This window comes from Pseudonaja textilis, chromosome 2 (genome assembly GCF_049901715.1).
Source record: "Pseudonaja textilis isolate UNSWEBS1 chromosome 2, rPseTex1.2, whole genome shotgun sequence".
Classification (NCBI taxonomy): Eukaryota; Metazoa; Chordata; class Lepidosauria; order Squamata; family Elapidae; genus Pseudonaja; species Pseudonaja textilis.
This window is the reverse complement of record NC_141991.1, coordinates 96,312,342-96,329,135: the sequence shown is the minus strand read 5'-3', so window position 1 is coordinate 96,329,135 and position 16,794 is coordinate 96,312,342. Positions and strand designations below refer to the sequence as shown.

At 39.0% G+C, this 16,794-nt stretch overlaps 1 protein-coding gene across 2 annotated transcripts in view; it reads right to left on the bottom strand.

The window, feature by feature from the left end:
- HOOK2 (hook microtubule tethering protein 2) overlaps window positions 1-16,187 on the bottom strand; it is a 32,896-nt gene extending 16,709 nt beyond the window's left edge. Inside the window, exons 1-8 of one of the 2 annotated variants that reach the window (XM_087924596.1) lie at window positions 15,893-16,187; window positions 8,587-8,672; window positions 4,895-4,967; window positions 3,464-3,514; window positions 2,718-2,850; window positions 2,165-2,232; window positions 1,826-1,888; window positions 1,565-1,645 (exon numbers count right to left, since the gene is read on the bottom strand). In XM_087924596.1, the coding sequence (XP_087780722.1) occupies window positions 1,565-1,645; window positions 1,826-1,888; window positions 2,165-2,232; window positions 2,718-2,850; window positions 3,464-3,514; window positions 4,895-4,967; window positions 8,587-8,672; window positions 15,893-15,940 (603 nt within the window). In that variant the 5' untranslated portion in view covers window positions 15,941-16,187. The remainder of the gene's footprint in view (window positions 1-1,564; window positions 1,646-1,825; window positions 1,889-2,164; window positions 2,233-2,717; window positions 2,851-3,463; window positions 3,515-4,894; window positions 4,968-8,586; window positions 8,673-15,892) is intronic. The other variant, XM_087924595.1, reaches the window with a different exon arrangement.
- Between the last annotated feature and the right edge of the window lie 607 nt (window positions 16,188-16,794).

Genomic DNA, 16,794 nt, shown 5'->3' with positions numbered 1-16,794 from the left:
TTATTTACCTGTGACAACCATCCTTGGCTTTTACAAAGATTAAATACCACCGGCTGAAGAGGCTACAATCATTACTTCCCCTCAAACTGAAGTATGTCAAGAATCTTTAGAGGCAAGTATGACGCTTAAAGAAATTGTGTGGTCAAAACTAAATTGTTATGAGGTCAGAAATCTCTGCCACCCCCACCCACCCACCCACCCCCGATTCTGTGTGCCTCCCAAGCCAATCCCAAGCAGCTGTTAACTGGTCAGCATTGTACATGCTCATGCGAGGAGGTTAGGCAGGCCCACCAGGCATGGGGCTTTGCTGTTGGATAAGCATTTCAATTATCATAAGCCAGAGCTTGGAGAAAGGGAGGGCACTTACCTTCTGGAAAGGGACTGCATCCCCAGGGGCACTTTAGCACCTTGGAGGAGTAAAGTGGGAGGGGGTTTAAGGGAGAGAGATCAACCTACCTTTTTTTCAGATCCCTCACCACCCATTGCTATGCTCCGTGACTACATAATTCAAATAACTTCTCAATTACAGCAAGTGTTACAGTGTAGCTCTATAGAAGATGAACTTATTTCTGCTATTGGATGAGTGTGAGAGGTACAGGCTGTGGTCACAGACTACGCTGGGACATAACATAGTTTGTTTTTATAAACCCAATCATTATGGCTTGTATAGCAATAGCACTTAGACTTATATACCGCTTTACAGGGCTTTACAGCCATCTCTAAGCTGTTTACAGAGAGTCAACATATTGCCCCCCACAACAATCTGGGTCCTCATTTTACCAACCTTGGAACGATGGAAGGCTGAGTCAACCTTGAGCTGATCAGGATTGAACTCCTGACTGTGGGGCTGTGCTCTAACCACTGTGCTACCATGGGTCTTACCATGGTCTATGGATTGGCCCTTTGAATGAACCAGATCACAGCAGCTTGTTAAAACAAATTAGGGTTGAATGTGATGTATGGATTCCGTTACATGGTAACAAACCTGGGTTACAGGTCACCTGACAAAAGTTACCAGACTCAGGGTAGCCTCAAAGCTTCCATGCTGGATTTGCTCTCTATACAAAGAGTGGAGAAAGAGAACAGCTGAGCACTAAGAGGGAAGGGTAGGAGGAGGGGTACACCACCACACTGCAGCCACACCCAGTTGCTTCCATGCAGCTTAGCAAGTCACACGATTAACAAAACATTTGCACTTCAACCCAAGATGTAGGATAGCAACTGGTGCTTGGGAGGGAGAGACATTTTACTTTCTCCAAGGCAGAACCAATTACTCAAGTCCCCAGAGCAGGGGAGGTGCCAAAACCCATGGTTTAGGGATATATTAATCAAAACTTTCCCAAGCCATCAGTAATCATTCCCACAATGCACCAAGTATGGACAAGGCCTGCTAAACTATCAGACCCTGCAAGCCATTGAGATTTCCCGTCAGACTGAGAACTACTCAACTTACATAAGATCAATGGCGCCTCATTTTAAGCACCTGATGCACATTTTGGAATTACATCTGGAAAGCAAAAGTAGAAATGTAAGTTAACATCCCTGACCTCCAAAAGGAACCCACCTGATGCTCCAAGTCATGGCAATGTTGCCGCATGTCATCTGTCTCCTCTAGGTCATCACTGAGGAAGTAATACTTTCGGGACTGTAAATCAAGCAGAGGAATGAATCAGGGAAGAACTGCATGATCATAAACACACTCGGGTAACTCTGTCCATTGCATGCTTTTCCTCCTCTGTCTCATCACACAGAAAAAGGCAGAGCTCTCCATTCCCGAGTAAGTAATATGCATTAATTCACCCAGTTATATAATTCATTGGGATACCTGACTGTCGAAATTCCCGTATGTCTCTGAACTTAATGTGTCCGATGAATCTTTAGTCAACAGCTGCAAGAGAAAAGAGCATCAGTTTAGAATCTACTTACATGTACACATCATTTTTCAACAGACATAAATTAACTAAGAGACTTTGTAAGGTCATCCTGGAGAAGACCAAAACTACTCTGGCATCTGACCACTATTCGTTTTAATTAAAACTGTAGTGAAACAACTGGTTGGGAAGTAGCGTGACTGCGGTTTGAGAATGAAGGGCAGTCAAAACAAGGCTTCCAGTTCCAGACTGAATTATTTTCATGCCAGATGGCAGTCCAAAACCATACTTACCTCTTGAATAGCTGTCATGACGACATGCTGAACAGATTCTTCCAAGGTCATGATTTGCTGGATGTAATCTACAAACAGATTAAGTTAGAGGGTCTAAAATAAGGTCTAATTTGTTAGTTTCTTTCTTTACTCAACTCCCCAGACCACCCTTCTATTTAAATCATGATGCTATGATAGTTGAACATTAGAGGACAGAACTAGACAGAGTAGTGGGTAGGGCAGAGGATCAGTTGTTAGCTTAAAGAGTTTGTCTCAATTTTAAGCAGGAGACATCCCTATGGAATCAGAGGGGGGAAGAAAGGGAAAAAGAAAACTAAAAGAAGAGAAAAGAGGGATCAGCAGATTCTCTAACTTCTAAACTTAGTGCTGATGAAATTCCAAACAAGTTAAGAATTTACTGTAAATAGGAAAGCAACACCACATTTTGGCCAGCTGCTTGCTAGCCTCTCCATACCAGCATTTAAAGTATTCACTACTAAGATGTTCTCCTAGCATAAATGTCTATGCAGCCTTATTATCCTCTCCCTTGTACTATCAAATTGCACATACATACCTTGCTTCTTCTCACAGCTGATGGCACAGCCTAGTACCAACTGTAGTAATTTCCCAAGCTCAGCCAGATCAGACAGCTCTCCAACTAAGGCTACATCAGGCAACAGCTGCTCGGGGACTTGATGGCCCAGCACCTTAGGGATATGTAGATAGCAGTAAAAATACCTCCTAGCCACCCATGGGCATTCTAAGCATTCCAGCTACCACTATCTATTTAACTTGGTTTACCTGCTGGAAGCACAATTCTTATCTAACAGAACTGAGGCAATGTATGCAGAAGTTGGAAAGTTACATTTTAAAAATATCATATATTTTTAAAAAAGCCATTGTCCAGCAAGTATTGCAAGCAATGACAACTCAGATTGATATATGTTCCCTAAGCCGTCCCACTTTCATTCCTGTATAAACCCTCTACATCAAATGACCCTGGATCAGCCTGCTAAAGAAGGATTTGGACCCAGATCTCCCTAGCTTAAGCCCATCCTGAGTCTCAAGAAAATAGGAAGTGGGAAACAAACAAACAAACCTGTATATCCACAGAAAATGAAATATCATATTCAACATATCTGAAGTAATGCTAAATAACAAAATCTATAGATAAAAAACAAGGGATGCAGATTGAAGCTACAGTTACTTTTTAACATTGCCTTTAATGTTAAATGAAACGGAAAACCTGAGATTCTTCATTTGAAAGCATATGCTTGCTTATTTAATGTCTCAGCAACTCAGCCTACAGAATATACTCACATCCTGGGAGTATTCAACCACACTTTGCAAGATCTTCTTCAGGTTGCTCACCTGGGGAAAAATGGGCAAAGATGACAATATTTGTGTAGATTTCCTCGAGTATTCCTGTTTTCATCTTCAAGAAGCCATTAAATGGAATCCAATATCCCTAATAATGAGATAGGTAATCATGCTACTTTACAAGTTTCAATGCTATCTTGATAGAAAGAAGAGTTGTGATGATCTAGTGGGTAAGAGAGCATGATACAAGCCAGGTCAATTGCCACTGCTTGCTGAAGATGGCTCACTGCTAAATGCCACCTTCATTTTCAATCTAGACAGCTGATTCTGTCTGGAGTGCACATTTTGGCTGTCTATTTCATGTATTCCTTCAAAAAGTACCTCGGAATTTTGTGAAGCTAAAGTGATGAGTCAAGGTAATGAAGCTGACATTTTTTGCTAAGATCTCAATCACTATTGGCACAAATAAGGGAGCAGTTTTATTTATTAATTCAGCAGATGCAGGTTCTCTTAAAAGATTATAAACACAGATTTCTTCTTGTTATAATCAGATTCAAGGTATGTGTCTTGAGCTGGCAGTATTGAGAGTATGGAAAAGTAAATAACACTATCCAATATATACAGCAACCTATTAACTTGAATTCCACGTTTAGGATAATCAGACTCAAGAATCCTGTGCCTTTTAGAACTAGCTCCTCTTTTGTATCTCAAATGTGTTATGAAGCCAGTATATAACTGGTTTAGAACACGGAAACCTCCAAATTTGTAACTGCCTCTGCCTGCTGTTGAATTTTCTTAAGTTCTCATTTCTGCTTCTGAGTTTGAGGCCTCCCAACTAGTAGTCAAACACATAGGTAATTGCTGTTCCTTTCTTCTAAATGCAGACTGGGCCTTAAAAAAAGATGGATTATGATCTTTCTACAGTACCTTCCACTCTTCTGGCCCCAGTGAATTTCTTCCTTGGCTCCACTTTCTATAAGGCTGAAGCTGTATTGCATGATCATACTATCAACTCATTTCTGGAAACCTCATTGCCATGTTAATGATCTTTAAATAAAAGTTTCTTTTCTATTTACCCCCTTCCCATTTCTCTATGAGCATTTAAGACATTGGACTTCATACATTTAACAATTCAAATTATGTGCATTTGGCTCTCTGTATTTGAAGATTAACAATGCTGACTTGAAACTTGCTTTACCAGGCAGAATTATACCACAGCAAGACAAAGCTAGGATTGAATAATGGTTAATTTCCTTGTTATATATTTATTGTAAACCTCTTTATTAGTCATGTTCAAGAATTGCAGAGTGTACCGAACACTGAGAAGTACTCTATCAAAACAGTTAGAAATACAAACACCAAAGAAGAGAGGTAAGAATATCTGAGACAAAATGCTTTTGGGACATCATTTCACTGAATCACAATATATACCTTCAGTCTCCAATTGTCACCAGTGTCATCTTTAATCCGAAGGAGCCATGTTTCATTGAACCAAGATGGATCTCTGGGAAAGAAAAATGCAAAGTTGTTTGTGTTTATATGAGATAGGAAATAAACGGACTTCTGGTTTGAGCTTCTCTGGCGACAGACCGAAACCTCAACTGCGTGGTTTCAATTCGTGCTCGCCGCTGGAGTGCCCCGAGCCAGCTGGTTTCGGGGCCAAGCCACCCCGTAGAGGTGAAGAAGGGGGAGACTGCCTGCAAGGTTGAGGAGAGCCGCATCTCTCCTCAGCTGGCCAATATTCCTTTTCCCGAAGGCTGTTGCAGAGGTGGTCAGGAATGGCCACCACAAAGAAGAACTCGACCAGAAAAGAATGTGCAGGAGGAAGATAAAAAGTGAAAGTTTTGGTTGACCTGGTCAAATAGCCAAAGCAACAAATAAGGTACCCTGGAATTTAAACTATTAAAAAAAATAATAACACTGTTCCCAAAGTAGATTTCTAAGCAGTGAAGGAGAGAGAAAAGGGAAAGGATTTGGTTTTTTCTCCTCTTCCTATACTGACAGCTAAGAGACTTAAGCAAGGAATTGGAAAAAAAAATCCACTGACATTAATAGGCATTTAATGCTGAAAATAAAAAGTCAAGGGGATAATAAATATTTCTGGATAATTAAAAGCTTTTGAAAACAGGAAAGGAGAGAAAAAGAATAAAAGGGCAGGATCTGGAAGGGAGGAGACTGCCTGGTATTAAAAAGAACTTACAGTAAAATCTCAACAAGACTTTCAAAAGATATATCTTAACTGAAACATCGCAACAAAATAGTAAAACCCCAGGAAGAGAAAGTGAAAAAAGAAATAAGAAGAAACAGCTTGGGACTATTTGGATTATTTGGTGATCTCTGGATTCTTGGTTACTGCATTTGAATGACTAAAATCAATCGGATGGTTGTTTAAAACTGTTTAAAATGGCTCCACTTTTAGAAGAATTGAAAATGGAACTTTAAAAGTACAAAGAAGATGCACAAGAAGGGAGAAGTTCTTTTGGCTTCGTATTTCAGTTCTTGGAAATGGAGATTTGGAACTATGAAAAACAACAAGAAATGCCTGCAGAACAAGAAGATTGGGACAAAGAAGAAGCCATCTTTAATGAACAAGTAATCTTAGGTGGGGAAAAAAAAGAAAAGGGGGGGAAAGAGAATGGAAAGTTTAAGATTGGGAAAAACAACCCCAAAAAAAGAATAGAGTGAAAAATAAGTATAAAATCAGAAAGCAACAGAAGAGGGAAATGCAGAAAAGAGAATTAGAAGTAGAGAGACAAGGGGGTAAAAAGGGGAGAGAGAAGAAGAGAGGGAAGAAAGAAAGGAAAAGAAGTTATAAAGGACAGAAACAAAATATAGAGAAATGAGGCCTATTTAGAGATAATGGGTGAAAATCTAATTGAAAAAGGGATTCTGCAAAGGTATATAAGACAGTATTGTTATATTAGAAATAGAAATAATTTCAGAAAATATGAAACAATGTATGATTAAAATGTTTGATAAAATAGTTATTGTAACTTAGTGGAATGCTTGTCAATAAATAAATGTAACAAAATGAATATTTAATGATTTATAAAACATATGTGAAGAGAAATAAGGGAAAAATTAAGTATGGAGATTATATGTGTCTTTAAGGAAGTATGATATTTAATTGAAAGGAAATGTTAAAGATGTTAAGACTTTAATGATTATTAATGATAGAACTGAATTGGAATGGAATGAGGGTTTTAATTACATATATTTACAATCCTTTTTTTTTAAAGAATATAGTGTGTATTATACGAATATACCAAGCAGAATTCGATTGGAAGTTATGTATTATGCATTATATTGAATGTCATAACCTTAAGGTATATATCGAAGTTTAAATAAGAGTTGAATGGATAAAATTAAAAAATATAAAGGTGTCATATTCCAATTAGTTACTACAGGAGAAAATTTGTTTAATGAGAAAAGATCATATGAAATTGAAACAGAACAGACAAAAGTATAAATATGATTTGAATTGAGATGAGATAATCAAAATAAAATTGAGAAAATTAAAAGAGGGGAAAAACTATATAGAACTATATAGAAAACTATATAGAAAATGCAGAATAGTAGTAAGATATGGAATAGAACACAAAAATGAGCATGAAATTGAGTTCGTGTTTGTATAAAGAAGTGCAACCCGGGACCATGCTATTTTCAAAAAAGATGTTTTACTTGTATTTTGTGTGTGTGAAAACCTAAATAAAACTTCATTAAAAAAATCAGGAAATAAACTTTTTACAGATCACAAATATTCAGTAATCTAGAAGCAATAGAAAATCCAGATGACAGGTTTTATAGTAGTTACTTAGACATATGCTCTGCCTGCTTTTCACCCCTAAAACAAGACATTTTTCTCATTATCCCATCATGACAAAGAAGATAATTACCATGGGAACTTTTGTTTTCCAAGCTGTTGACTTTACTGATCTGATCTAACCTAGCAGTAAACTATCCAGCTTTAAATTGTGCAAAAGGAAATATGTGTTGAGAGTGTTTAATTCTTTTGGAAGACTTAGTTGCAAGTATCTTAGCTGACTCCTTTATATCAATATGGAAAAATGGGTTGGAACAGAAGATACATTATTATGACCTCTCATGTACAAATAATAATGGAGTATGTCTCGGCTGGGAAAAATCTCAAGTCAACTAATTCTGAATTTGAAATGTAGCAACCAAATTATAAATCATAATTTGCTACGGTATTTGTATCTGATAATTATATGAATATTCCAAAGAACTATGACACTCTTATACTATAATGCCTGGCAAAGTGTGATTCTCAAAGATTCCAGAACATTACAGATAATGAACACCTTTGACACTCTAATACAATAGTCCAGAAGCTTCTTTACTATCAATTCTAAAATAGGTGGATCATTTATCACACCTTCATTAGCTCAATACCTAGGTCATACTGCTTCTTTTTAATCACAATTATCTTTTACTTAACCAGAGAGATGCATTCTTAAATCATCAAAGTTTAACAAATAAGATTTGACTAGATTTGCCCTGCTCTACATTTAGTAACAGATCTGTTATTGTTTACACATTTAGTAAATAATCTGTTAATCTGGTTTATCTATTTCTAGCTATATTTACAAAGGCTTTTTCCCCACTGAAATGAGCTAAAAATATCAGAGTTTAAAGTGATTAATCTTTATTAAGAAAGCTATACCTTACTAGCCATGTTCAATTTATCTTTTTATTTCATTTTGATTTTTATATTTTATCGTATTTTTTTTCTATATTATATACACAGTGCACTTCAGCGTATAGTCATGTTGGCCATATGATCACAGCAGTGTTTTCAGACAAAGCTGGCTCCCTCAGCTAAGAAATGGAGATGAGCACCGCCCTCTAGAGTTGGACATGACTGGACAGGGAAACCTTCATCTATTTACGTTTCTTAAGGCTAGTCAATAATCAAAATATTTTGATATTGGGATTCAGAACTCTCATTGAGTGCTTTCACGTTAGCAGTTTGAAGACATAGGAACAGAGAATAGACATTGAGGGGCTAGTTGAGGATTTTCTGTTAGACTTCCCCATCATTCGTTTTGTGAGAATCGCTTTAACACACTTCCCTCTTCCACTAGGTTCTTCATGAAACTCACATCTTGTGTAGCACCTGGGCAATTGTGACTCCACTGGTCAAATCTTCCATCTTGGTACATGGTGATGGAACATGGAAAGTTTGCATCTGGAAAAAATAAAATCACTTATTAAGTGTAGACAAAAGGCAATTTCCTCTATTTAGACTGAGTGTCAAACTCAGTCATGTCACGTGATGTATCGTGACAGTTTTTGCCTTTGCAGAGCTGGGATGTGTGTGGCCTGTGCATGACACAAACGGCCCATGGACTGCCAGTTTGACAGGCCTGGTCTATTATGAAACATAAACCAAACTTGGATTATGAATCATCCTCAAGTGGCCCAACTTGATTCTATTAGATATGGTGACAATAGAAAATATTTTGTCACTTTCTTATAATTTCCATTTTATAAGGAGATACAAAGGGAAAGAACTCTGTTATTACACATAATGTTACTTTTGATCAAGTAAAATTGTATGCAGCATCCTTTCTACATCTGGGTGCTTTTCAGATGTGTACACTTCAGCGACAGGAATTCTCAGCCTAGGAGAGCAAAGATAGTCTGGTTGGAAAAAAACTGCTATGGAGAAATTGATGTACTTAGGACCAATGATCTGCTTAAGACCAATATAAAATCGTTACATTTTCTCAAATCCCTTTACAGATCTTAAAAGCTATGCCTATAGATCAACAGGTAGCAAGACAACAGTATCCCATTATGCAATGAGCAAAATGCAACTATTCTAACATCTCAGCATATCAGTTTTATATATCCCCACTTTTTCAATATTTCACCTTATTTAGACTGTATCAGTGTTTCTTACACATTTGCTTTCAGAATTCCTTCCCACTTTTAAAAATTATGAATCATTCCAAGACTGCTTTGCTCATATGGGTTACATTTTTCAATATTTCGCATACTGCATTAATTTTTTATTGGAATTTAAAACATATTATAGAATAAAATACAAAAATACAAAAGGAAATAGTAAGACACAGTGGGGAGAGGGGGAAAGAAAAGTGAGGAGGGGAGGGAGAAAAGGGGGAAAGAAGGGTTGATTTCCGACTCTGTAGCAGTAGAACAGAGCTGTCAAACTCCCGGCCCATGGGCCTGATGCATCACACACTGACCACACTCACGCCTGGTTTAGCAAAGGGGGAAAAAGTCCCGATATGTCACGTGATGTCACCGTGATATGAGTTTGACATCCCTGCAGTAGAATAAGGCATTAAAAACTCATTTTTTTTACTTTTCCATAGTATAAACTAGCCATTTCTGTACTGACAAATCAATCCAATTAGTAAAATTAATCTAATCCAAAATCAAAGCTTCATTTTTTTCCATCTCAAGGGCAAAGTCCAGAAGCAGTCGCCATGAAGTAACAAAAGTACTTAATTATTTTCTTTGATCAAAATGGTCAATTTAGCAATCTCTGCCGCATACTGTATTAAAAATTTATTTATTTAAGCGTATGATACGTGTTAGCCAGGGATCATGGAGGTGGTTAGCTGCCTCTGTGAAAGGATTTTTTTCGGGCGGTGTTACCCCGGGACGGCTGAATGCCGGTAGGCATTCGGGGGAGTCTCCTTTCTTGTCCTTGTGTGGCTTATTCACTCATGGGAATCGAACTGCCTCAGCAGGCCACAAGCCTGGCATCTTACCACGTGAGCCACCATGGCCCATATTAAAAATTAAATTGATAAGACAGACATGGCATTATAAGGTGTAATGCAGGGGTGTCAAACTCAAGCCCCTCATAATGTTTTTCTGCAAGTTTTTCCTGCAAGGTTCTGATTTTTTCAGATTTACTGAGTGTTGATCCATTGCCTGCCATAGAAACTGACAACTGGTTTGTCACTAAGCCTGTCATCATGGGCTGAAAACAAGTGACTAGCTCAAAGGCACCCAGATGATTGTCATGCCTAAGGACGGACCAGAATTCACAATCTCCTGGATTCCAGCCTGGTGCCTTAACTACTAGATCAAATGGCATTCTCTAATGCCCTGTAGATTTTACAGTCTAAGCCACGGGTGTCAAACTCGCTGCATCATGTTGCTGTCACATGACGTTTTGTGACATTTTTCCCATTTGTGCAGCTGGGGTGGGCGTGACCTGCATGTGATGCCTCCAGCCCATGGGCTGCCAGTTTGATACCCCTGGTTTAAGCCTTTGATATCAAACTGCATGAGGTCCCTTTAGGAGTAGGGTATCTAGATTTGTTAACTGAAACTAATAGTTTACTATTGAGAGCTCCTGATGAATCTTGCTAATAATGTAACAGGATGTGGACAGCTGCTTTTTCTTTCACTAATAATATGACAATCACTTTCAGTCTTCTCATACAAAAGATGGCTCATTCTTGATGTAAACACTATGTGTGTGCTGTCCATACAGTTTAGAGTTAATGGGATTTGGATAGTTAGTTAGGAATTGTGAGCTGTCCCCATAAGGGAATGCATTATGGTAAATGTAGTTAAGGTATCCTGGGAAATGTAGTCCATGTCAAGTGGTCACATCTGTAATCCAGATTGGTCGCTATATTGACCCTTGGTGGGTCGGGGGAGGTCTCCCTCACTCTTGCTTGAAACCATCATACCATGCAGTCGCTTCAATCATCATGGGGTTGAGACTTTATTATCTTGCTACACCACAATTCAGATATGCAAAGGATTGGACATTAAGAAGAACTTCATCATAAATGTGAGTTGACAGGATGCCTGATAAACCAATAAAAAAGACTTTGTATGGATGTTTTGTGGAGTTATCTATCTGCCTTTGTACAGTATTTGTACAGTATTTGTGCAGGACAGGCAGAATAGTAGGAAGATGTGGGTGACCATTCCACTCTTAATGTGGCAGAAGTACTAGTAATTTTGCAACTAATTACCTACCTGGGTTTCACATAAAAATATTTCTTATAAGTAGGAAGCTTCCAACAGCTTTTGATTTGCCAGATTTTTATAGAAGATAAACTCTGTTCTTTTAATGTATTTGCAAAAAAAAGACGTTTGGCAAATGCAGCCTCTTGTTTCTCATTATTGCAGTGGGAGAAAAAGTTGCCCTTCCTCATCACACAACTGTCAATCCAAATCTAGCAACCAGTAACTGTAATATTTTCTTTCCAGGGATAAGCCTAATAGCTGGCATTTTAGACAATGATGCATCACAAGGTAAAGGAAACAGTATCTGCACAAGCCATTCTGAAAACGCCCATTGGGGAGCTGCACAGCCAGCAAAACTGTATCTTGAAATTTTATGCACACAACATACTTAACCTTGAAATGTGTCAATGTAGATTTTAAGATAAAATAATATTTTAAGTTTATTTCACAATGTGTACGACTAATAATATGTAAATGTTTTAATACTACTACTAAAACTCTCATGTCTGTTTGATTGTTTACAACCTACAACTGGCCAAAACAATGCATCCTAGGGCTACAAAACTATTAAGTGAACTAACTTAAAAAATGCATCCAAAATCCAGGACCCCATAACTCCTGTGGGATTGAAATTTGACAAAGTTGTGGCTGCTTCAGTGCTGCCATGGTCAGCCATGGTCATGTGACCCATTTCCAATGCTCCCTTCCAGCTTCCTTCAAAGAAATTCAATGGGAAAGCCAGTGGGAAATCAAAAGCAAAGATAGAAAACTGCTTTAGATGAATTTTAGTACAGATCTTGCCGAGAAACAGTCAGTGAGCAATTGTTTGAAGTTACAGTGACAATGAACAAGCAGTATTTATGACCAGTCTTCAAAGTTATGGCCATTAAAGAGTCCCCATGGTTACATGAGCAAAATTCTGGCACTTGGCAGCTCTTCCCCTAATCTCAATTTATGCTTCAACTCCCTCCACTGCCTATCTCCTTCCCAGCTCTGCCCTTTTGACTCTTCTGCCCTCAGCTGCCCCTGTTGCCCTAGGGAAGGTCTTGCAAGGCCAGCAGTTACCTTATGAAAGACCAGGCTGGGTACACATCATCAAGAGCAGACAGGGATATACAGTTGGGGGAGTTGAAGCAGAGGCAGCAGAAAACAGGACAGAAGTGTGAGGCCCAGGCCTGACGGCTATAGCCAGGACTAATGTTAGACACACTGGACAATTGTAGGAGTTAGAATTCATAACATTACAACAGAATTATGCCTGACAGGACCTGATTTGGGGCGGGGGGAAGGGAAGCAGCACTGTACACAGAATAAGCAACCAAACAAAGAACAAAGCAATCTAAGCAATCTTTGGACATGGAAAGAACAGTGAGGTGACCCAGTTTGAAACCAGACCAGTCCAGAAGCTTCTTGATTAGTTGCTTGGAGGGATTCCAATGAGCATGTGAGAGTGCTCAAACAAAATTTGGCTATATTGTATTATACCCAGTAAAATTAAAAACACTTCCAGAAAGACCAGGATAGAAAACCAAAACCATGTAGGTCAATACTATTTATATCATAAAGTTGTAGTAACAGAACCCTGCAGATCTGAATGGCTTCCTCCCTTCCTTTATTTTCTTGTTGACTAGGGAGGGACTTTGTCAGAAGATGTTTATTCATGTTAATTTCTTGGCCAGACTTCAGGCCCTTTTATTTGACAGTTGCTGTGGTAGTGACTTTTCCTCCTGTTCCTCAAAGGCATTTCCTCTGTTCTTTACAGGTTATTAGAGTGCTGTCTTGTCACTCAATCCCCAAGAGGTTAGCATCTTACTGAAAGATGCGTGCATGTTCCCTATATTGACAAAAGCTACATTTCCAGCAGTCACAACATGCCTGGTTTTTGGCTATTCAGATGCCATTAAATGTAGCAAATGAGGAGAGGCAATTACCTCAATGGGTGACAAAAACTGATTAACTATAGGTGAGACATGTATTTAATGAGAATAAAATGAATGTGGAGAACAATCCTGCTACTAGATGCACATCTAGAGAGCAGCACAGGGACAAAATACAAAGTGAAAATGTATTTTAAAAAGTATAAACTTAAAATATATTGATTTGTAACTTATCTCACCACTGGATATCATGAAAAATATAGGTTCATTGGGGTTTTGTCCTTACACATTTCCGTATTTTCTATTTTAAATTTATTCCAATTGTGGATGTCTAAGTTATAATTGAGTCTTTTATTCCTGTAAACTGCTGAGAAGTCTTTGGGATTGCAACAATGTATAAATGTGATAAATAAAAATCATTAATTGACAATGGTTATAATTTTTAGATGTATATGAAACCATTATTTTTTATGTTAAAAGAAAACTTTTTTATATTGAAAAGATTAAAAAGAAAAAGTTCTACTTTAAAAACATTTATCATTTCATTATAACTTTTGCTTGCCTAATCTACAACATTAAAAATCAAAAACAAAATCTTCCCTCAGAAATTATTAACGTTATAAAAATACTTTTAATCATATAAACTTTCCCTCTTGGTGGATGGTAAGATTAATCTGTTTTTTAAAAAGTGTTGTTAAAACTTAATTTGCCTTTGAGCAATGATGCAGTCTGTTACCTTGACAGATGACAGTTCTATGTGTATTTCACTAACATATTTTGCTCGTTATAACAAAAAAATTCTTGAACCAGTGCACAATTAAAAACAAAATGGAGCATTAGCAATCAGAAACAATATAACAAATTATAAAATTTAAGTGATCATTTAGAACAAAAATAATTGTAATCCTATATAATATCAAACCAAAAGAAGCCTGAGGGAAAGAACAGAACAGGAACACTCTATTTGGAAACCGCTTCTGGACTTTGTGCTTCAGGTGGAAAAAAAATAAACTTTGATTTTGGGTTTTGCTGATTACATAAGTTTGCTATTATAAAAATGGCTAGGATATACTGTATAATTATGTAAATATAAAAAGTTGAAGTTGTATGTTATTACCTTATTCTACTGTGCCAAAGAGTTGGAAGTCAATGCTTTTGTTTTTCTTTTCCCTTTTATCCTAGACATTTTCCTCATTCCTTTCTTCTCCCCCCTTCCCCATTATTCTCATTTTTCTTTATATTTCTATATTTTAGATTTTGATAAACTAATAAAAATTTGTAACTTAAGAGTTTAATAGGAATACAAAACACGTCAGTTGAACCTTGTCTGAATACATGGGGACAGTGAAGCACCTGAGCATCATTACAAGCCTGTCACTGAAGCTTGTTAGTACCAGGTGGCAGTCTGCAGGTTATAGTACAGTCAACAAGCCTTCCTCTAGTAATCTCAGATATCAGCTCTTTAACAGAACATGGATTCACCTGGTAATCTGACCCCATGACATGTTATTTAAGCCTTTATTGTGCAAGTCTCAGTAGGTGGCAGTATCTGGTCAATCTTTTGTAGACTCATAACCAAGAAATGTTACAGGCCAGTTTAAAAATATATCCTGAAAAGGAAGCAATGGCAAAGCACTTCCGTTACAACATAGTTAAGAAAAATACACAGGTATGTCTCACCAGGAGTTCAATTTCACTAGATCTGACCTTGAATATTTAAGCAGGTTTAAGATGATGTCTTTTGTGTTATACAGAGCTATGCATGGTTTAGCAGCACATATATTACTGTTGGCTTTTAAGGGATAGTTGCTATCCATCCTCACAGAAAAGCAAGTGGGACATTGTATGTGTGTGTAAAAAAAAACACCAAGAATCCTGAAAAGGCCAGATATTCAGTTTAAAAAGGCGGGTAAAGAGAAAAACCAACAAACCACAGAGAGAGGAAAAGTAACTACTGTATAAAATGTCCCTCTGAGCCAAGCAGAGGCTACAAAAAAGGCGCGATCGAAGCTTACACGAAGCCTAGTGGCATCGAGAGACCTTCAAGAAGTGTTTGGTGTTGTTAACAGGAGAGTTGAAACTTCTGCGGCAGGAGGTCTATATAAGCATCTGCACGTCCAAGCGAGCATTGCTCCCTCCTCACGCACACTCGTTTTGCCATCTCCAAAACAGATGGATTTAGGAAGCCCGCCCCGCCCAACATGGATTATTTCCCTCTCCCTATTTTATGACCGAAGCAGGCCAGCAATTGCCAAGTGGGCGCAGGAAACCGCCGCAGATGCAAAGGTGCGAGCAGCAGGTGCCTTCCGCATGGAGGAGCATTTAGGAAGGGCCAACGCCACCTTCTCCCTCCCGGGACAATTCCAGGGGCAAAAGCCGAGCGCGGGGCAGACCCAGGAAAAGGACACCTGTTGAAACCGCTTGCAAAGGCGACGGGCGGCTCCGGCGCTGGAGGAAAACGCCGCGTTGACCGAGGCAGCGCTGCGGGAGACGGCGCGAGAAATACGGCGAAAGCAGAGCCCTGCCTTGAGAGCCCGCCTCCTCCCGCGCCCCACCAGCGGCTTACCCAAGTGAGAAGCGCCCCGCATCGCTCGCCGGAGCCCATCTCGCCCATGGCTCCGCCGCTCGCAGGAGCTCTGTTCCAAGAGCCACACCTCCTAGAGCGGCCCTCGCGCCCCGTCCTGACGTCACCGGCGTGCAATTAAGGCAGCGGCGGGGAGGGGGGGGCGGAAACTGAAGGGGAAAAAAAAAAAGAAAACCTCCTCTGGAGACGCTCTAGGAGTCTAGGCAATTGTTATTCCATTCGGCGAAGAAGGAAGGCGCTTGGAAGCGGAGTTTGGCTCGGTGTCCTTTTTTTAACTGTAAGGGGGGCGCGCGCGCGTGCTCGAGGCCTCCTAAGGGATCTTTGCGGTTGCGTAGTAAGAGATACACTCTATACATGCTCAGAGGCGTATTTTATTTCACGTATGTTCCCGTAGTACGGAAAGCCATTGGTAAGGGTTGTTGTGGATGTCAGTGTGTTGGCCGCCTAGCCTTCTCATCAAAACCCTCAACAGATTCCCCCAGGCGCTCTGCACCAGTAACGCGTTAGCAATAAACCGATTCGCCACGGGGTACGTTAAAATGCCGAGGAATGAAGTCTGTGGAAAGGAGAAGCGGGAGTTGGATAGGTTCAGGTAGGAGAGTCCCCACTAGGGGGTAGCATCATGCCTCGCTTTTGTGTTGCTCTGAGAGGGAATTAGATTTTGACTTGAGTGATGAGTCTCTCAGGAATGACTCCAATGTCCCAACTAGCGTTTCATCTGATATAGGCAAATGAAAGTTGGCAGCGGAACTAAATACAGGCAGTCTTCAACTTACGACCACAGTTGAGCCCAAAAATGTATGTTGTTGAGTGAGGAAATTGTTAAGTAAAATTGTCAAAGATCTGGAAACAATTTCAGTGTTCAGCAAAGTCCCACCCCAGCT